Raw genomic sequence first — 22076 nt, forward strand, 5'->3', positions numbered from 1 at the left:
TCTAAAATGTCCAATGAAAGGGACCAATGAGAACGCTGGGATTTCTTTATGTGTTCTGTGGTTGATAGAACAATGTCTCTTAATCTTTACAATCTCAAATTGATGCGGTTGCGAAGCTCCCTTTCAAGGTTATAAGCGGCTTGGGGACTGACAAATCTGGTCAAATTCTAACAATACCCACTCTCTGTTGCTAGTTAAAAACCAACTGACTCAACAGTGGTGGAGTATGTTACAAGTGATTTTCGTCTGACACTGTGAACCCCAAGTGATAAAATAAGACATTCTTTGCCTTTTTATTTTCAGTTGGGTGCAAAAACCAACCAAACAAAAAGAACAAACAAGAAAACCACAAACAAGCAAAAACAAAATCACACACACACACACACACACACACACACACACACACACATACAAATCTACATGAATACAGAAAACCCCACAACGCCCTCTCATTCTGTAATGCTACTCTGCTTACAAAATGTAACCATGCGTGACCTCATTCAACCTTACTGTATCCCATGTGTGGGGGAGTGTCTTCTGCATTTTTCAGGTGAAAAATTGAGGTTCAGAGAGGCAGGTTGTCTCCATCGTTGGAATGAGACCTAGCCGAATGCTCCCTGAAGTCCACTGACCCTCGAGGCCTCCTCTGGTCACAGTTCTTCCTTCTCTCATCCCAAAATGTTTGGTAAGATTAGTTGTAAACAGCCTATTTGATGTAGTGAATAAAGAGAGAAAGAAAAAAACCACCACCAACAACACAAAACCCAATCCTTTTTCCTGTGTGACATCTGCCAATTCACAAACTTTTCTCTCTCCCTTAAAAAATGAATTATGCTCATATATGCTCATAAGCAGACTATTAGGACTTAAATGCTGTCTATTGACATTATAATAGTCCTGCTTACAGGGCTCAGTTATGCATTTAAATCGGCCATGCTTTTATAGCCAGAAATAATTTACTGCATAATGTCTGCTAGTAAATTCGAGCACATGATGATCCTAAATGTGTCTTGTCAGAAAACAAACTGTTCGCTGTAGGAGAGGCATGGTCTCTATAAATAAAGACGCCCACCTTTGCATCAAGATGAATCTCCCGGATCGCTTCCCTTCCTCCGGCTGCCATCTCACGGCCAGTGGCGGGGCCGAGAAACCCCTTTAACATGTTTGACTTCTCCAGGACCCACAGTCTCATTGCCATTTGAAATTGTGTTCACACAAAACTGAACTCTCTACCTGTCCAAATGTACTTGTCAAGTTTGTTTCTTTTGTTTTGTTTTGCTAATTCTATTCTCTAGGAAATAGACTCCCTTCATTGCCGGTGAGTTGGAACTGACTCCCCTGGGTTTTCTGAGGCTGTAAATGGTGCAGTGGGGAGATTGCTCATTTTTCTCCAGTGCAGGGGTTGGTGGATTCTAACAGCCCGTTTTTGGCTTGGCAGTGCCCTCTAACTGGCCACCAGAGCTCCCTCTTAAAGGTAGAATTATACATTAATCCATGTAGCTAAGAATTGGCTTTCCCAAAGTTTAAAAAGAGGGGTGAAAACCAACCAACGAACCAACGCCACTCTCCAGATCTGTCTCTGGAACATACTCATCTGAAAAGAGGGGAAAAGAATCCCATGAAGAAATCGCCACCATGTGCTGATGTTTCTTTTTGGATTAATCCTAATATTCAAATTAATTTCTATAGCTTGAAACTACTGAAGAAAGAAAATTTGGTTTTTCTGATGCCAAAGGCTATGAAAAAAGGAGTGAACAGATTCCGCTCTCATTCCAAGGCAACCTGGTGACGCAGTGGACTAAGCAGTAGGTGGTTAACCTAAAGCGTAAGCGGATCAATGCCTCTTAGCCCACTAACCTCCCTCGTTCATTGTCAATTTCTTTATAATTCTGAAAGTCTTCATACCTTCGCAGCTAGGGAAGTTGAAAACACTTGAAGCAAAATAATGCACAATGGTGCCTCTGTTTCCTCACCTGACAGAGTCAGAGGAATCTGTAGCAGGGTATAACCCACAGACTTACAGTCCTCCAGGAACCAGAAATGGTATCTTTGGAAGACATTTTCCATTACAGGGACATCAGCAGACACATTCTCCCCCCCGCCCCTTTGTGTCTCTCTCGGACATTTTGCCAGTTTGGGGAAACTGTCTGGTTCCTCGTCTCAAGCCTTTCAGATGTTGGAAGGATTTGGCACATCACAGAGAACATAGATGGAGCTGGTCAGGAACGTTCGGCTGTGAGTTGGGGGCCTCTGCTCCTCCGTGAGCTGACAGAGAGACCCTGGGAGTTCCCTGCTCTGCCTAGACGCTGTTGTCCTTACTAGTAAAGAGCTGCACTTGGACGTATCTCTGCATTGTCAACAAACCACAGTGCATTTGTCACGTGGCAGGTTGGGCAAAGGCTCTGCCAGGTGGCTGTTCGTGGTACCTTTGTGTGAATAGACATTCATCACGTTGATGGTGCAGCATTGCATCTTTGAATAAAGGCTTTCTGGAGATTATTTGTCACTTTGGCTTGGCTTATCATTGGAGCTTATCATTGCTGAGAAATGAATGACTGCAGATTGTGTGAGCAGTGAAATAGTTGGCGTTTGTAGTATGCTTTCCATTTACAAAACACTTTCATACTTGGTGTCTTGCTTATTCTTTGTGTCCTCATTGTAACATCACTTGTGGGTGACATGGAGAAAAGGCAAATGACATTTACTTACCTAATGAAAAGTCTGAGTCAAATCATCTGGGCATCTGAAAGATTGGTGTAACTGATAGTACAGATATCTCAGGCATCCATCCATCCATCCATCCATCCATCCATCCATCCATCTTTTCCTTTCCTACCTAGAAAACCCATTCTCTAAACATAGGGAGGTAGACAGGACTTTTGAGATCTGATACTTCTTCTTTTTTAAATTCCATTTAACAAAACTCTCAGTTGGTGGATAAACTATGAATTTTGATAATGATCACCACCAAAATAAAGTAAGAGTTCTCTCACTGCCCTGCCCTCATTCTCTCCAGCTAACCTTTACAGCCAAACCCTTCCTCCATCCTTCCTTCTTGGCAACCACGGCCTACTCTCTCTCCTTCACGTTTGGCCTTGAACAGAATGGAGTCATACAGTGTGTATTTGAACTGGATTCTTCAGTTAGCATAATGCACTTGAACTTCATCTCTGATGCCGTATGTGCCAATAGCTTTTACTGCTGAGTCCATTATATGAGTGTACCACAGTGTTACTTATTTTTTAGTCCATTTTTCAACTGAAGGATATTTGGATTGTTTCCAGGTTTGAGTGAATATGAATAAAGCAACAACAAACATTCACATAAAGATTTCTTTTATGTGAGAACTTAGATTTCATCACATCTGAGTATTTAGGTGGGAGATTACTAAGTCATATGGTAAGTATACATCTAACTTTAAAGAAAATGTCACCTATTTACCATGAATTTTTTTTAGTGTAACATCAATTACAGTGCTTTTCACCATAATGGGTTTTTTTTAAAATTGTTTTCATTTTCTTGGTATGTACCATCAAATTGGATCCAACTGGCACAGGAGGAGATTGCCCCTTTCTCCTGTAGAGCATCTGGTGGATTCGAACCATGCACATTTGGAATTGCAATGCAGCTTCTTGCCACTAGGCCATCAGAGCTCCCTGCTTTTCACTGTAATGTTATGCAAACATCACCAATGTCTTTTTGGTTTGTCTTCATTGCTCAGTGCATCCCATCATGGAAGTGTTACTGTTGTGTGCCCTTGAGTCAATTTCTATTTGTAGGGACCCCCATGTCACAGGGCAGAACTGCCCCCTAGGTTGATTTGCTTTATCTGTGCATTCTGCATTCTAATCAGTGGTGTTGACGGATTCCAGTTACTGTGTGTATCCTCACCTCATTTAACGCTGTTTTACTTTTCAGTCATTCTAACAGGTGTGCAGTGGCATTGCAATCTAGTTTTAATTTGCGTTTTCCTCTTATCAAATGGTACTGAGCGTGTTCTCAGGTGCTTATTTGCCACCTGGATCTTCTGTAGGGGGAACTCTGGAGGCATCGTCCACAAAAATGTTCGCTTTTAGGGAGCTCTGGTGGCCTAGTGGCAAGAAACTGCACTGCAATCCCAGAGGTATGCGGTTCAAATCCACCAGATGCTCTGCTGGAGAAGGAGGGGCGATCTCCTCCTGTACCAGTCAGATCTGATTTGACGGTACACACACACGCACAAAATAATAAAATAAAATTAAAACAAAGAATGTTTGCTGCTAACCTAAGGCTGAACCTCCCTCTGTTAGTTCAAATCCACCAGCAGCTCCTCAAGAGAAAGATAGGCAATCTCTTCCCACATGATTTATAGCTTTGGAAAACCCACCAGAGGGTCAGCTCTGAGTCAGTTCCAACCTGATGGCAATGAGAGAGATATATCTTCTTTGGTTTTGCGATAGTTTGATTTTTTAGCTACTATTTTTATTCATTCATCAGTGCCCCACAGAATTATCAGTCAAAAAATAAGATGATATACTGCTCTGGGTAAATTCACTGCAAAGGCCCTCTTGGGGTGTTGCAAAACTGAAAATGTCGCTATGAGGACTGAGATGTGCCTAAACCAGGCCATGGGTTTTTAATTGCCTCAAATGCATGCAAAATGGATGAGGAAGGCTAAAGAAAAATTGATGCCTATGAATTATGCAGTTAGCAAAGAGTACTGAACAAACCATGGACCGCCACAGAATGGACACATTTATCTTGGAACAAGGACAGCTAAAATACTTCTTAGATGCCAGGGTGGTGAGGTACTGGATAAGTTATTGGGAGGGGAGTGATGGGTTAAGTCTGCGGCTGGCCTGGAGGCTCCTGTGCAGGGCTTCCACTCAAGTTGGTTTCTCATGTCCTGATGAGGGTCACAGAAGGAAAGTTTGGGTGTGTGTTGGGTTTGTTTCAGCCCTTGGACCAAATTTATTAACGTTAGGATGAACATTCTTGAAGTGGTACAGCAGCTGTTTGTCTATCTGCTGTACTGAATAACTTGGAGTTGCTGTGATGCTGAACACTGTGCCATAGATGTGTCAAATACCATAATGATTGTCCATCATTGACAGTGTTTGGAGGAGTTTCTAGATTGATTCAAATTTGGAAGCAGGAGTGACATCCACTTCCTAAACCAGATGCCTCTGGAAACTCTATAAACTCTACACACATAAAGAAATAATGTTAAATATAGAATAGACGTCAGCTCTTTTGTTCATAGGGTTGCTATGAGTCTTATTCAACTTGAGGACACTTAACAACTGCTAGGTGAGACTAGTGTTATATTTTGGAGGAACATTCTTCTTCGTACATCACTCTTAGTCATTTTGCTATGCTGAGATAATCTGGGTTTGCTGTGATGCTGAACCTTGTGCCATTGGGGTGTCAAATGCCATAATGGTTTCCCAGTGTGGACAGTGTTTGGTGGAGCTTCCAGTTGTAAAACAGCTTTGGAAGCAGGAGTGGCATCCACTTCCTCTGGAAACTCTATGAACTTGGAGAAACAATGACAGCTATAGAAAGGCATTAGGTCTTTTGTTCAGAGTCGCTATGAGTTGTGCTCAACGGCAATCAACAACGACAGCAATCAGGAGGGAGCAGTTCCTGGAGAAGAATATGGTAAAGCAGAGGACTGAGGGGAAGAGGAGACCCTCCAAGTGATGGATCAATACAGTGCTGCACAATGGGTTCAAACAGCAATGTTTATGAAACAGGTGGAGGACCACGTACAGTGTGGGTTCTGCTGGATCGAGAGTCACTGAGTCAGAAGTGACTCAGCAGACGTAACAACAGCAATAACAATCTTTACGGGAACCAGGTCTTTGCTGCAGAGCTGCTGCTGGTGGGTTCGAACCGCTGACCATTCAGTTGAGAGCTGAATCTTTAGGCACTGAGCCACCAGGGCTCCTCAATGTGCATATGTTATTGTTGTTATTGCTGTCAAGTCAACTATGACTCACAGGGACCTGTGGTCAGATAAGAACTTTGTCCTACTCTGGTCATCGTCATTGTTACAGTCTCTGTTAGGTTCATGTTCATCCTGTGTCAATTCATCTCCAAGGGTCTTCCTCTGTTGTGTGGACCCTCCACCTTTCAAAGCATGATGTCCTTCTCTGAGGACTAGTCCCTTCTGATATCAAGCCAAAAGCATTTTTTTAAATTTTAATAAGAGTTTACAGAGGCTTTGGATTTCCATTCATTCATTGTTACACACTTTTCTCCCTGCCAACCCCTCCCCCAGTTTGCTTTTCTCTTTGAAAAATAAATAGTTCTTTCATTACCCAAGTATTTGAGACATATTCTCAAAACTCTTGCCTCCAGTTTCTCTGATATGAATAAGGTGGAGTTAGAAGCAGTTGTGTAATGGTGTAATCCTCCTTCTTCACCCCCCCACGTGATCAGATGATACCTATAAGGGATTAGGGTGGGTTGCAAATCTTCATTCAGGTCACACCTCTAAGGCTGTGAGGGGAGTCTCCCAGGGGTGGGGCTTGCATCATGTTTGGTCTTACAAGAGATAAAAGGAGAAGGAAGTGACCAGACATGGGGGAACTCAAGTCACACCAAGTAAGAAGAGTATGCCCTTTGGACCCAGGTTCCTGCCCCAAGAAACTTCTAGAACCAGGAGACATAGGGAGGGAAAGCTTTCCTCTAGACCTGGCACCTTGGCTTTGGACTACTGGCTTCTGGAATTGTGAGAGAATTAATTTCTGTTTGTTAACACCATCCACTGGAGGTATCTCCATTATGTTAGAACTAAATAGCTAAGACAATGACTTTTATTTTTTTACATATTTTTAAGCTTTTTAGTTGTGATTTGGGTGACATTCTGTAGAGCAAATAAGCTTTTCAGTCAGCAATTCCCACATGCCATTGATTGCAGTCTCTACAGTGTGACATTCATTCCGCTTCTGTGAGTCCTGTCCTGCTTCAGGCCTCTTCATTTGCTACTTCTTCCTAACTTCTGAACCTTGTCTTTTGTGCAAATACCCTTTTGATCATACATGGTTGATTGTTCTGATATTGTTTTTATCTTTCTATTGTTATTGTTCACCTTATAAACCTGTTTATTGTTGGATGAAAATTGAGTCCTGGAGCTGACTAAGGGCCAACAGTCTCAAGGTTCCTGAAGGGTAATGATGTCATTTTAAAGACTAAGGTGCATCTGATGCAAGCCATAGTACTTTGTTGCTTCCTATGTATCTGAAAGATGGGCAGTGAATAATGATGACCTAAGAAGAATCGATGCTTCTGAGCATGTTGGAGTACTGAGTTATGACATGGACTGTCAGAATAATAAACAAGTCTGTTTTGGAGGAAGTGTAACCAAGGGCTCCTTGGAGGCAAGGACGGTGAAACTTCATGATATACTTCCTCATATACTTTGGGCATGTCATCAGGAGGGACCAGTGCTTGGGAAAAGACATCATGCTGGGGAAGCCGGAGGGTCAGAGAAAGAGAGGAAGACCTGCAACAAGACGGATTGACAGTGACTGTAACAGTGGGTCTGAGTGTTTCAGAGGTCACGAGCATGGCACAGGGTAGGGCAAGGTTCAGCTCTGCAGTTCACAAGGCCACTATGAGTCGTAGTCTACCAAGAGGCACCTAACAGCAGTGACAACCACCACGCAATCTGCTTTGGAGAACTGTTTGTGTCTCTGTGTGTACAAACACCTGGAATTGTATTTGGGGACAAGGCAACTCTTTCCCAGCCTCAGAGGTTTTTCCACTCATGTATCCGGAACCAAAATGGTTTTGAAAATTTCCTAGGATAGAAAGCCGTAAAAAGGACCAGGCCCGGGGAACTGCCCTCTTGAGAGCTTGTTTCTTTCCACTTAGGGTTTTTTTTTTTTTTCTTTTTTTTTCACGGCTGCATTATTTATCAACTCGATAATGCTGTAAATCTTTTGGGTGAGAATCCTATCTCCCTTCGGGTTTTATTTTTGTTTTCTTTCTGCTTTTGGGGGAGAGGAGAGAGGCGGCTGAGTTCCTCAAATCTAATTTTAATGAGAGTTTTAGAAATTTACAGATGGCATTGATGTCCACCAAGGATATTAACAGGGGTGGAGAGAAAGGCTACATCTGGTTTGTTTTTGGCAAAGCGCAGTCATTTTGACTGAGAAACTTGGTTGAAGGTCCGTGTTATCTTGCGGGTCAGATTAACTCTTCATTCCATTTGTATGGAATCTGTGGTGATGCAGCCTTGTCGGTTTCGACAGCCTGCCAGGTAGATGGTGCAGTTTGCATAGCAGTGGGGGAGTTTGATTCGCCAAGTTCATGTCTGTCGACCCAGGCCCAGGCTGGGGCGAGACAAGTAAGGTGCCTGGGACGCACAATTGAAGGAAGCATTAGAGCGAGGCTGAGAGTCCGGGCCCTGGTCTCCTTTAGCGTTGACCACTGGTTTCAGGAGTGAAAATGCTCGGGGCGAGTTTACCTGTGACCATCGCCCGCCCTTCCTATCCCTCGACCTACACGCAAGAGAAGCCGAGGGCTTCCCTGCCCCGCACTCGGCTCTGCCTGGAGGCTAATCTCCAGGTTGCTGTGTACGTGTGTCTGGCCATGCTCGTGTGCGGAAGAGCGCGCGAGCGAGCGAGCCGTGCGCCCGGGTCGGGGCGGGCGGGTCCATATCCGGGTGGCCCGGCCGCCCCTCCCTCCAGGTCCCGCGGTGGGTGGAGGTGGGGGTGGCGCGCCGAGGGCCCCTCTGCGCCCCTGCGGTTCCCGGGGAGGGCGGCGCCGGGCACGCGCAGGGTGGCCTGCGCTCGGCGAGGGCGTGCCCGGCCGGCGGGTGAACGCCCCTAGCCCCGGGGCTCGGGGGCGCGGGGACTGGAGGGCAGGAGAGGAGGGACCCGGCCGGGCACGCGAGGCCAGCTGCTCGGAACTTGCCCGGCCGACTCGTGCGGAGGGCGGGGCGGGCCGGCGGAGGAGGGGCGGCCGCGCGGCATCCAGCCCGGCCCGCGTCCCTCCCCGCGCGCCTTCGCCACCGCCTCCTCGTCCTCCTGTATGAGTCAGGCGTTTCCCGGGAGCCTGAGCCGTAGCCGGAGCGGCCGCACCGCTTGCCCTAGCGCCGGGGCCGCCACCGCGGGCACCCGCGCCCAGGGCGCGCACGGACCATGGAGCGGACGGGCCCGGGCGCGGACGGCGGCGGCAGCAACAGCAGCAGCCGCAGCAGCAGCCGCGCCACCTCGGCTGGCTCGTCACCCTCCTGCTCGCTGGCGGCCCGGGGGGTCTCCAGCCGCTCGCCGGCTGCCGGCCTGGGTGGCGGAGGCAGCCGCAGCAGCCCGGGCTCCGTGGCCGCTAGCCCGTCCGGGGGAGGCGGCCGCCGGAGGGAGCCGGCGCTCGAGGGCGTGCTCAGCAAGTACACCAACCTCCTCCAGGGCTGGCAGAACAGGTAACGCGCCACCGCCGCGCCACCGCGCCCCGCTTGCCGTGTGCGCGTGTGTGCGCGCGCGCGAGGCTGCCAGCGCCGTGCCTCCCGCGCCGTGCCCTTCCCGAGTCCCTCCCTGCTCCTGTCGCCGTGGGGTGCTCGGACTTGGAGTGCTGTAACCCCACCCCAGAACCTCGCTACGGTGGCAGAGAGAGGAGAGAACCCCAGGTGTCGGGCACCTGCTGGGTGTGGAGTGGTGGGTGAGCTCGTGGTCCCCGTGCCTTGGCTGCCAGTGGCTTCCCGCACCCGTAGGGAAAGGCTGGGAAAGCGAGGCCCAGGGGGCCGGCTGCAAGAGCATTAACAAAAGCATTTCACATCAGTTCTCATATCAGTATATTCATTTGAAACTTTGGTAATTAAAACTTGAACACAGTCCTTGTCACCCCCTCAACCTCATCATGTCCTGGCACAAGCAGGTCGGCCAACCCCAGTTGGCTTTAGGAACCTCTCTGATCCTGGCGAAGGAAGTTTCGTGGAGTTTTTGGTTGGCCTTCTCTCCCCTTTTGGAATGGATAGTTTTTTTCCTACATTATTCTCATTTGTTCTTTCCCCACCTTCTGGTGCATTTTGAAGTGTTCTGCTCTGTCCCCTCTGGTTGGGAACGTGGACACCTGGGAGGACTAAGATGTCAAGGGACATCCTCTAAACACTGGGGGTTGGGTGGTAGCCTTGCGTGTACTTTTATAAAGTGGATGGAGAAGTACCCTAGAATTTTTTTGCTTTGCTTTCCCGCTCACTCTCTGGCGGGTTTTCAGGCGCTGTAAGTAGCTCGAGAGGAGATTGGTCTCATCTTTTTCTCTGGGAGCAGCTGGTGGATTCGAATCACCTGCGTTTGGCAGCACAGGTGCTTACCCTCTAAGCCACCAGACAGCAATCAGTAGAAAATCGGATTTGTCTGTGCAGCTAGAGCGGGGCTTTTCGGGAAGAGAGTCTTTGGTTCCACCTGTAATACAGTTCATGGATCTTAATGGACTTGAAACTGTGACTGAGCTGTGTTATTTGAATTGTTCTGGATAGAGTGACAGGGAGGGCTTGCTCATTTCTGTTGGTTAAATCGGCTTACTACCTTCTCTTGGAAGCAGGTGTGGTATCCACTTCCTAAACAGCATGCCTCTGGAAACGATGAACTTTGGGAAAAGATAGTTGTAGAAAGGCTTCAGGTCTTTCGTTCATAAGGTCGCTATGAGTCGTGCTCGACTCAAACGTCAGTCAACAACAATCAACACTATCTTGTCACCTCTTTATCTGGCTTGTTTTGAAATGTTCACATTGGGCATCTCAACCATTATATGGCAGCTGGATGTCATGCCTAAACTTGCCAAGGCAGATGACTTCCGAAGTAAGGACATTAGGTGGTTTCTGGACAATGCAGGACTTTCCCCCAGGACTCCGGGTTTCCTTGGTGATCTGTGTTACTGTGTTAATTGAAGTTGCACTTTAACTTTTGGCTCCTTTCATGTCTCAGAATAACCCCTTGCCTCCTCTTGGCCTCTCCCCTTTCCCTTTTGATTCTTGAAGGCTGAAAGAGAGTGCGCAAGGTGAGAGTTGAGATGACTCAACTGGAACCCATTCACAAAGGACCCTTGAACAGGTTTTCTGAGTTGTGGATTATGCAGGAGGTGGACTGCCTACTTTACTCCCTCAGAGCAGCTGGTGGATTCGAACCACCTGCCTTCTAGCTGGCAGCGCCACTCCTTACCCCCAGTCCAGCAGCACTCCCTAATCAGAATTTAGTTCTTAGTAATTATGTCTGTTGATGACACCTCAGGTGCCCTGTCTGACAGCATTTTGTTGCTGAGTTGCACAGTCACTTTTAGTGCTTTTTCCTCAAGTAGCTTATGATGCTTTGGCTTTTGCTGTGGATTATAGTTATTTTACTTGCTTGGAGACAGTGTTTTACCTACACTGTATATTAAAGGATTTGTACTTCAGGGTGGATTTAGGAGGAATTGGAGTCACTCATGCTTCTGCATGATAATTAAATGCATTGGGATGTTTAGATTAGAGACAAGATTGAGAAAAGACAAAATCCTTCTCCTCGTGTGTGATTTGAGGCCGCAGGGGCGAACGGGGTGCTGTGTGCAGAGCCGAGAGCGTGGGTAAGTAAGTGAGGGCTCATCCTTACTGAGGTCACTGTGATTTACGGCTGCCTGCAGAGTCTGGTCTTACCACAGTAGACTGACTGCTTTCCAGTTCTACCACCGACTCCGGAGCGTGGTCCCATTCTAATGCTTAATACTTCAGTGCCGTGGTGTAGCCCCCACATCCGTGTTTTCGGAACCGTGGCTTGAGGTCCATTAGTGATCGGGAAGAGGTTTGTGATGACTCTGAGGCTGTATGTATACTTCTTACTTTGCTAAAGGGTCTTAAAGGGAGATGGAGATCAGTAACCAGAGAGGAGACAGACAACTTGAAAACATGTTTATTTGTTCATGCAGGGATTCCATGGCTGATTTACTGAGCATTGAGATGGTCTGATTCCGAAATGGTACAGCTCTGGAAGCTCTCAGGAGCCCTTCTGCTTTGCACACCGGGGGGGAATGACTTGCAGGCTAACAACATCAAGCAAAGCCATTGCCATAGTGTCCACAGGACTCGCAGTGAGAAGAGGGGACGTGTCCACAGATACAGCAGACAACAGTCCGATGGAATCCGAGTGCCACGTCTTTGTCTTTTTACTAGTAGCCAAGTGCTAACCCACGGTACCACCAGGACTCAATTAACAACTCTGTGCCAAAGGTGTCCTTGCGGGACACACGGGGCAAGCACTCAACCGCTAACTGGCAAGTAGGTAGTTCGAGCCCACGTAGGGGTGCATCAGAGGGCAGGCCTGTGGATCAGCTTCTGTAGAACTTCAAACGGTGTAGGCTGGGTTTCGGGCTGAAGAGTAACATGGTTCACTGACCCCTTGCCTTTGGGTTGGTGAGGGTGGAGGTGAAGAATGAGCGTGGAAACAGGGAGACCAGCTGGAGGGTGATTATAATAGTCTCAGCAAGATGTGCTGGGGGCTGGGCCTGAAGCTGGGAGGTGGAGGGAAAGGACAGAGTTGGGAGATGCTTTAGATTCTGGTGTCAACATGGAGCTGTGATCTGAGAGCCTTCAGTAGACAGGAAGATACGAAGGGAAGGTGTAGGATGACTTCCAAGTCGTAGGCCTTAGAGACAGGGAGGATGAGGTGACATTTATGGACATGAGGCTCTTGGGGAGAGTATATTTATGAAAAGATGAGGTATAGCCAGGGCTGTGTGTGCGCTATGTGAACCACGGGATGCTCTCACTTGTAAGAACTTGGAGGTGTAAACTTAAATCCCCTAATCCTCCTCAAACCAGGGTGGATACTTTACTAGTTAAAATTTCAAGTGTATCAGAGGTAGTGAGCCTGGTGTGTCATGTGTGTGATCTGTGAGGTCCATCCAGGCTGCTGTGTGTAGCTGTGAGGCGTTCCTTCTCCCTGCTCTTGTGTGAATACATCCATTGTGTCTTCATTTCAGTAGATGGTAGGTTGCTATTTGGCATTGCCCGGTTAGGGGCTTTTATGGATTATGCGGCCATGGACTTTCGTACTGTTGTTGTTAGGTGCTGTCGTGCTGGCTCAGTTCACAGTGACCCCACATATAACCACACAGGAAAGCATTGCCCAGTCAGAGACTGTCTTCAGATGACCTGGGACTGGAATATAGCCACAAGAATCAAATCTAAATTCTGAGGAATTTGTAGCAGTGCCAGCATTCAAAGTGAATCCTTAACACATTTCATCACCACAAATGCAAGTGGTTAACTTTGGAAGAGATTACCAAGAGAATAAAGAGAGACTAATAGAATTGGGAGCCAAAAAAAAAGGAAAGCATTGCCCATTTCTGATCCACCCTCACATTGTTGCTGTTTGTAAGCCTGTTGCTATTGTGCTTCTCCATGTGGTTAAGAATTGCCCCCCCCCCCAAGGGAGCTCTGGTGGCCCAGTGGCAAGAAGCTGCATTGCAATCCCAGAGGTATGCGGTTCAAATCCACCAGATGCTCTGCTGGAGAAGGAGGGGCAATCTCCTTCTGTACCAGTCAGATCCAATTTGATGATCACATAAAAAATGATAAAAGAAAAACAAAAGAAAATAAAATCTCCCCTTTTTGATGACCCTCTGTCTTGCCAAACATGTTATGTTTCTCTAAGGTATTGGTCCCTGCTGATAAAATACCCAAATGAAGTGAAATGGATTCTCCCTGTCCTTGCTTCTCAGAAGCACTCTGCTGGTTTAGGGAATTTGTGTGCATTTCTGTAGGTGTGTACCTAGGAGTAGAAAGAGTAAGTGGTAGATCTGGCAAATGTCTGGCTTGTTAGATACAGCCTGCTGTCCGAAGTGGTTGTCTCACCAGGTAATGATCTCACAGAAATGTGTGAGCATTCAGGGTGGTCCCTAGCATCAGCCTTTTTTGTATTGTCTGTTTTCTTTGTATCCAGTCAGTGCATGTGTGGTAATAACTGTTTTAATCTGACTTTCCCTGATGAACTTGAACATCTTTTCATGTGATTATTGGCCATTTGGGTATTTTGTTCTGTGAGGTTTGGTTTTTTTAAGACCTAGGCCATTTAAATTTAAACTGTCTGCCTTTCCCTTACTGGCTTGTAAGTTTTTATGGTCTTGATACACACCCTTTGAATGCTGTATGCATTCACAGTGTGGGAACCACCTGTAACTATGTATCTATTGAGAAAGGAGGAGGTATTTTCAGCCTGCAGTTTGCGGTTTCACCTCATATCAGCGCTGAGAAACAAATTATTCCTTTCAGTGTGGTCCCATTTCTTGATTTCCCCCCATTGATGATTAGTTCTTGTTGAGTTCTCCTTAGAAAGTCTGTTTATCTTATGGTCATGAAGATGGTCCCTGGCATTCTCTTCTAAGAAAACAAATACATTTCATTAATTTGAATGTTTCTTGAACATATGAGCGGATATTGAGGGAGTGTGGACTACTTGCAGAAACGAGGTTAGGTTTTAGACGGCCAGGGAGCTCTGGTGGCTTAGAGGGTAGGGAGGAGTTGGTGAATTTGAACTGCTGACTTTTCAGTTAACCAGGATATTATGCATCATGCAACCTGGGCTCCATGGACATTTTGGGGTCTAATCTGTTTCCCATGCAGGCACAATTGTATGGTGATTCTTAATTCCTTAAACTCCCTTTCTCCCTCTGCTTGGCCCACCCTTCAGTGGTTGCCATGGTGACAGCCACCTCTCGGGTTGTCACGACTCTAAGTTGGCTTCTTTCCCCCCCTTTTTTTTACAGTTTTAGAATTTTATTTGACAATCAGCTATTAGTTTTCATCCACATTGACGGTCTGTAGATTTTTGAAAGTGGTCACAGGTACACAGGTACCGAGTGTATACAGCTTGTTTGGGGAATCTTCATCCTCATTTTGTACACAGATGTGGGATGGGACATTCCTTATTCCTTTGGCCCCAACAGCTTTGTTAAGCCTGGTGTCAATGTGAACATCTGGTGTTCCCCAATCCTTCATGGCAAATTTCCAGATTCTCTTTAGTGCCCGAGGAGCCCGCTTCTTAAATCCCACTCCATGGATGCGCGTGTGAATGTTGGTGGTGTCCTCTCTGGTCTCCACGTCGTTGATGGCAGGAATGGACTTTCTTCTTCTTACCACCCGTCTTTGTGGGGGCCGTAGCGCCAGGTCCAGGCTGCCTATGTTGGCTTGTTAAGAAAGGTTGGTGGCTGTGCTCATCTTCCTAGACAGGCACCTTGGGCAAATGGAAGGTAACAGTGTGAGGGAAAGGAAATGTATTTCTAATGCTGATAAATAAATCTGATTTTCTTTATCAGGCTAATAAGTTTTCTTTTGGGTGTGTTTAAACACTAATGAGTAATCAGTTTTGGAAGAATATATGTGCTGAAAAGAGGTAACTCGTGGTTGCTGTGATGCTGAACACTGTGACACTGATGTGTCAAATGTGATAATGGTTACCCATGGTGCACAGTGTTTGGTAGAGCTCCCTGATTAAAACATGCTTGGAAGCAGGAGTGGCATCCACTTCTGAAATAGCTTGCCTCCGGAAACTCTATGAACCTGGAGAAAGGATGAAAGTTATACATGTGTTCAGGTCTTTCGCTCATAGGGTCACTATATGAGCTGTCTGACATACTCTGGGCATGTTGGAAGGAGGGACTGGTCCTTGGAGAGGGAGAGTGGAGGGACAGTGCAGGAGAGGAAGACCCTCGATGAGATGGATCGATTTTGTGATTGGGGTGGTGGGAGTGAGTGTGTCGGAGATGGCGAGATTGGCACAGGATAGAGCAGGATTTAGGGCTCTTGTACATAGAGGGTCACAATGAGTCGCAAGCGACTCGACAGCACGTAACAGCAACATAAGTATAATAATCCATTTTCCCCTCTTTAGAATGACTCAGTGGCTTGAAGGTTTGGCTGGAACACACAGCACAGCGCCCAGTCCTTGAGCACTGCTGGAGGAGTTTTGACAATTGTTTACACCGTGTTGCCACAAGTCACAGACAGACAGAATGTTTCCACCCCCAGAAGTTTCCTTGTGTTTCTTTCCAGTCATTTCCCCTTCTGCTGGAGTCTCTTTCTGATTTCTCTCACCGCAAATTGATTTCGTCTGTATTTGGATTTCATATAAGTGGAACTGGGCAGGATATCGCTTGTGGAGCCTGGCTCACACAGCTCAGCAAATGGTTGTGCGCATGATCCTTGTGGTTGTGCTTGTCTGATGCCTCTTCCCTTTGATTGTACAACAGGGTTGCACGCTGTGGTTACGCCACGGTTTATCCAGGCACCTGTCGACGGGGCTTTGGTGCTGTGTTCACTTTTGGGCTAGTATATATAAGATAATTTTTGTTTACAAGTCAGGGAAGAAGGCTCTGGGGGGGGGGGATAGTGGTCAGAGTGCTTGGCTGCTAGTGGAAAGGCCAGTGGTTCAGACCCACCAGCTGCCCCGCAGGAGACAGCGGAGGCTCTCCGCCCCTGGGAGGATGGACAGCCTTGAACACCCTGCAGATTGTTCCACTCTGTGCTGTGGAGTTGTGGGGTTGGTTTTCATTGGGTACATCAGTCATTTCTCTTGGATTAACATCGATGACTGGAATTGCTGGGTCGTAGAGTAGGTGTGTGTTTAAAAATCATTAGAAGCTGCCAGACTGCTTCTCGGAGTGATTGGACTATTTCAGTACTCCCACCAGCCGTGTGTGATGTCTGGGTGCACTTCTGTCTGGTCACCCCGAGAGCTCTTGGAGAGCCAAGGCTGCTGCTTTCTCAGCCACATTGCATCGTCCCTCTCGGTGTGTAGATGGACGAGTCACCGGAAGAGTTGGTGTGTAGACAAGCGAGTCGGCAGTTCTCTTTCCCGTTATCTGCCTCCTTTTTTTTTTTGGGTGACCGAACTTGAGCAGGTTAAATCTGCTTCCCATATCTGTTAAATGACAAACCTTGTATCTGTTGGTTGTGTGGCCCACGGTGATGATGGTGGGAAGAGTTCAGACTTAATTGCCTAAATTGAAGATGATAGTAAATAGTTACTAAGTTTAGGATCATCGTAAATAGTTGCCTAGGTTTAGGACCATAGTAAAACTGCTTAGTAAAGTCTGTTAACCTAATTGATTGGCTAACTGTGAGATTGTTATTCCAGGAACTGAGGATTTGTTATCAATCACCTTGAAATGAAAGAACTGATAAATTACTTGAAGAATACACCTCAGCCAGGAAGCCTGGTAACTTGTTGTTGATTGCCCTTGAGTTGAGCACGACGCATAGCGACCCTATGAACAAAAGGCCTGAAGTCTTTCTATAATTATCGTTGTTTCTCCAAGTTCAGAGTTTCCAGAGGCATGTGGTTTAGGAAGAGGATGTCATTCCTGCTACCCAACCTGTCTTAAAACTGGGAGCGCCACCAAACACTGTCCACCATGGGCAGACGTTATGGCATTTGACCCCACAGTGGCACAAGGTTCAGCATCACAGCAACCCCAGGTTACCTCAGTGCCGCATATTGACAGAGGAATGCTGTACAGTTTAGAAGAATGTTCCTTCAAAAGAAAATCACATTAGATTGTACCCAACCGACTTTTAAATACAAGTGCTTTTGAGCTTGCCCTCCCTCCTTCTCACCTTCTCCCTCCCTCCCTCCCTCTCCCTCTGTGTGTGTGTGTGTGTGTGTGTGTGTATAAACAAAAGGCCTATCTTCATTTCTCCAAGTTCATAACTTGGTAACTACTTACCTCAAAGATCAAACACAATCATTAGACATGGGAAGAGACTTCCACTGATCAGACCCCTGGACAAGTCCCTCCCAGACCCTACCTACATTCCTTTCCCCCTTATTTGCTTTGATTACCCTTTTAAAAAGTCTGGCTTGATTCTAAGATGTAGAAAAGGGTCTTTCATTTTCTATCAGATTGCTAGCATCTGAATAAGCACATTTAAAACACTGAATTTGTGTCTTTACCCAATTAGCTTATAGTAACAGGCAGCTGAATGCCATCTTTTTCTAGTTATAGTAGGACTTCAATATTAATATTTTAATCAGGCCAATGAAAACCAAGGGGAAGATGCTCCAGGATTGGGCAGGGTTTTGTTCTGAAGCTGCTGACATGAGGTTATCTCAGTGGTACCTAACAACAACAACAACAAACAGGAGTGAGTTGTGGTTGTGAACCAAAAAATGAGTGACTAGTGGTTTCCATGAATCCAGAGATGTCTCAGAAGGAAGGCCCAGAAGTCTGCTTCTAAAAAGTTGCCACTGAAACCGAATTACTGGGAGTTACTCTGGGTTGAAGTAGACTACACAGCACACGTGAGACCCAGATCATCTCAGGCTTTCCTGCCATGCCGTGGATGACCTGTTGTTAAGTTGGTTTGCACCCTCAGTCTAATACGACGCAGTGACCCTGTGAACAACAGATAGGAACCCTGTCCTATCCTGCACCATCCTCATCATCCTTGACACGTTTGAGTCTATTACAGCAGATGCTGTGTCAGGCCATCTCATTGAAGGTCGTCTTCTCAGTCATTGATTCTATACCTTTCCAAGCATGATGTTCCTTTTTGAGGAGTAGCTTGTCCTAACGTGCCCAAAATATGTGAGATGAAGGTTCCCCATCTTTACTGCCAAGGAACACTCCTGCAGCACTTTGTCTAAGACATAGCTGGCTGGTCTTTCGGCAGTCCGTGGATACTCTTGTCTCTAACAGCACAACTCAAATGCATTCTTTTTCTCTCCTGTCATCCTTACTTATTGGCCAGCTCTCAGATGCAAAGCAGGTGATTGGAAACACTGTCGCTTGGATTAGGCATATATTGAGTTGGCATGGGGAGTGATTGTCCACATTCATTGCAGAACGTCTGCTTGGTGAGCATTTGCCTGCAAATTCTGGGAAGGGAGAGGAGTGTGCCCTGTAGAGAAAGGACTGAAGCAATTTCTGGAAGCCCAAGAGGGGTTTTGTGCTTCTGCCTGGCTCCTGGCTGATTTGCGGTTAGACCAGGCTGAGACGGAAGTTCAAATAAAATTGTCCAGAATTGGGTTTTTGAGAACTGGAGTTGACTTGAATATGGTCACAGTCCAGGAGGAAAGTACTTTGTCTCTCAAACAGTGATACCAACAATAGTGATAAAGTGAAGAAACATTGTACATTTTTTTATAGCAAGCTTTTTATGTGGAGGTCAAAGTAGGTGTTTGAATTATGAATCACTGCCTCACAGTGGGTTATAGTTTTTAGTAGACTATTTATGTTTTTGGTTTGGTCTCTTTCTATAAATATTTTGATGGCAATAAAAAAAAAATCAAAAGACTACAGTTTTTGAGAACTCTCTTCCTGGGTTGTTGGCATGTGTCCTCAAGTTGGAATTAACTCATAGTTGACTCTCCAGCAGATTTTTGAGATCGCTCATCTTTCTCCCACTTTGCAGGAGGTGCTGCTTATCTGAGAAACTGGCTGGGTGACCAGTGGGCAGGGAGATCAGCTGGTGTCTGTGGTGGAGAAATTCAGCCCTCTCCCCTAGTGCCAGGGAGGAGGCTTCCGGAGGACCCCTTTTCAGAGGAATTGGGAAGATTCAGTGCCAAATACATGTTTCCCACATCTCCTGTCCATGGGGATCATCAGAGTCAAAATCAAACCCTCTGCTGTTTGATTTCAATTCATTGTGACTCTACAGGAGAGAGCAGTACTGCCCTGTATACTCCCCAAGGCTGGAATTAGTTATGGAAGCAGATTGCATGGGCTCTCTCATGTGAAAGCAAGCAGCTGGTGGATTTGAACCACTAACCTTTCCATTAGCAGGCCAACATTTAATGCATTGCACTCTAGAGCTCTTGTAACCTCTTGGGTAGAGAGTTACACTGCTAACCCAGAGACCAGTGGTTCGAACCCATCATCAGCTGGTCTGTGAGAGAGAGATGGCAGTTTCCTCCCATGCCATTTACAACTGTGCAGGTTTTCTTGCAAGCTATTGTGGGGGTACAGTGATGAGTGCTGTTGTCAAGGAAACACCTGAGATTAAAGAGCCCCAATTCGTCCTGTGCATTTAGGGTAAATGGCCATAAGGAAATGCCTGGAATACCGAGGAGGAGTTTGTCCTGCAGAGGAGGGCGGCGTGGGGAGGGCTCCCCTGGTTGAGAGCTCGAAGTACAAAGGCTTGGAGGAATGAAAAGAACAGGCTGTGTTTGATGTGGGTGTGAAATGAGGTTCTGTGTGGGGTGTGGCGCTAGATGAGACTGTAAAGATAGACCAGACTGGAAAAGGACCTTGTAAACTGCTGATACCACAAAACAGCAAGTGCCGGAGTTATCAGCAGGGAAAAGAATACGCTCACCAGGTCCCGCAGTCAGACCCTTTACATAAGTTCCATTTAAAACCTCAAACAGCGTGAATGAGATGAGTGATGGTATGTTGTTGTTTGTTGTTATGTGCCGTTGAGTTGCTTGGGACTCATAGAGGCAGACATATGTACAACAGCCCTGAAACCTGTTCTGTCCTGTGCCAACTTTACTGTCACCATTACCCTAGTCACTTATCAATCCATCTCATCCATGGTCTCCCTCTCTTTAGCCATCCCTCCACCCTCCTAAGCATGATGCCCCTCTCACACATACATGTATTTTCTCTGACATTCTATAGTCATAAATATCCCATTTTCCATGCTCTGCTGGGGAAGGAGGGACAATCTCCTACTGTGCCAATCAGATCCAATTTGATGGTACATACATACAAAATAAAAAAAAATTTAAAAAATCCCATTTTTCAATTTCGATACATGGCTATTCACAATACAGCTTTATTTGGGGGCTCACACGCTCCACCCCTTTGCTGCTCAACTGAAAAACCTCAAACTCGCTGCTGTCAGCGTAGTTCCTCTCATAGCATCTCTCTGTTTGGCCTCCAAGGCTATAAATAGCATTGGGAGGAAATGGCCTGGAGATTTGAACCGCTGGAGATTTGAACCAGTGGAGATACCCTTTGGTTTAGGGGTGCACATTGCTATAGATTAGACACAAATCTCCCTCCTTCTCTGCTTTTTCTTGGTGTGTGTCATCGGGTCAAACCTTACCCAGCCTACACTTTCCTTCTCATTTCGGACACGTCATTCCCGCCTGTTGAAGGTATTCCTGGGAATACGATGGTATTTCAGATACCCAAAGACCAAAGGTCATATCCGTTCCCCATACTTGTTCAGTCTGTATGCTGAGCAAATTGAGAAGCTGGGTTCTCTGAAGAAGAACATGGCATCAGTGGTGGAGGAAGACTCATCAATAATGTTTGCTATGCAGATGAACAACCTTGCTAGTTGAAAGTGAGGAGAACTTGAAATAACTTGCTGCAGAAAATCACATACTGCACCCTTCTATATGAATTACATCACAACATCAAGAAAACAGAAATTCTCACTGCTGGACTGATAAGGCAACATCATGACAGTTGGAGAAAAGATGGAAACTGCCAATGACTTAATCTTACTTGGTTCCACAATCAGTTCACATGGTACCGGCAGTCAAGAGAAGGGAGATGTACTGGGAAATACAGCCAGGGGACCTCTCTAGATAACTGAGGAACAGTGATGTTTAAGGACTAAGGTGCACCTGATTCAGACCAGGGTCTTTTCAGTCACTTGCTATGCATCTGAGAGCTAGACAGTGAATAAGGATGGCAGAAGTATTGATGCCTTTGAGCTGTGGTGTTGGAGGAGAGAACTGAATATCCCATGGACTGCCATGAGAACCAACATGTTTTGGAGAAGGTGCAGCCAGAATGCTCCTGAAGCTTGACTTTGTAGCTTGGAGGCAAAGATTGTGAAGCTTTATCTGGAATGCTTTGGGCATGTTGCTAGGAGAGGCTGTTCCTTGCAGATGGACATCGTGCTTGGAAATGGGGGGTATGGCAAAGGAGGGGAAGACCCTCAACCAGGTGTATCACTGGGGTATTGACACAGCAACAGTAGCACTGGACTCAAGTGTGTCAGACACTGAGAACGGCACAGGATAGGACCGGGTCTGTTGTTCATAGTGTCACTAGGAGTCCTATTTGACTTGAAGGCATCTAACAACAATAACATTTCCCCTCCTGGAGTGGCCTGAAGTCCACAGTGAATTCTTGAGAGTTCTGTCGTAACCCCTTTTTTTTTT

The 22076-nt window shown here is 46.3% G+C and overlaps 1 protein-coding gene across 2 annotated transcripts in view; it reads left to right on the forward strand.

Annotated features, from left to right (window-relative positions):
• Nucleotides 1-9044: 9044 nt before the first annotated feature.
• Nucleotides 9045-22076, forward strand: part of OSBPL10 (oxysterol binding protein-like 10) — a 324861-nt gene continuing 311829 nt past the window's right edge. The window contains exon 1 of one of the 2 annotated variants that reach the window (XM_006890625.1): nt 9045-9409. In XM_006890625.1, coding sequence (XP_006890687.1) covers nt 9132-9409 — 278 coding nt within the window. In that variant the 5' untranslated portion in view covers nt 9045-9131. The remainder of the gene's footprint in view (nt 9410-22076) is intronic. The other variant, XM_006890626.1, reaches the window with a different exon arrangement.

The sequence above is a fragment of the Elephantulus edwardii genome, unplaced genomic scaffold (genome assembly GCF_000299155.1).
Source record: "Elephantulus edwardii isolate Elephantulus edwardi_28Jun2011 unplaced genomic scaffold, EleEdw1.0 scaffold00091, whole genome shotgun sequence".
Taxonomy (NCBI): domain Eukaryota; kingdom Metazoa; phylum Chordata; class Mammalia; order Macroscelidea; family Macroscelididae; genus Elephantulus; species Elephantulus edwardii.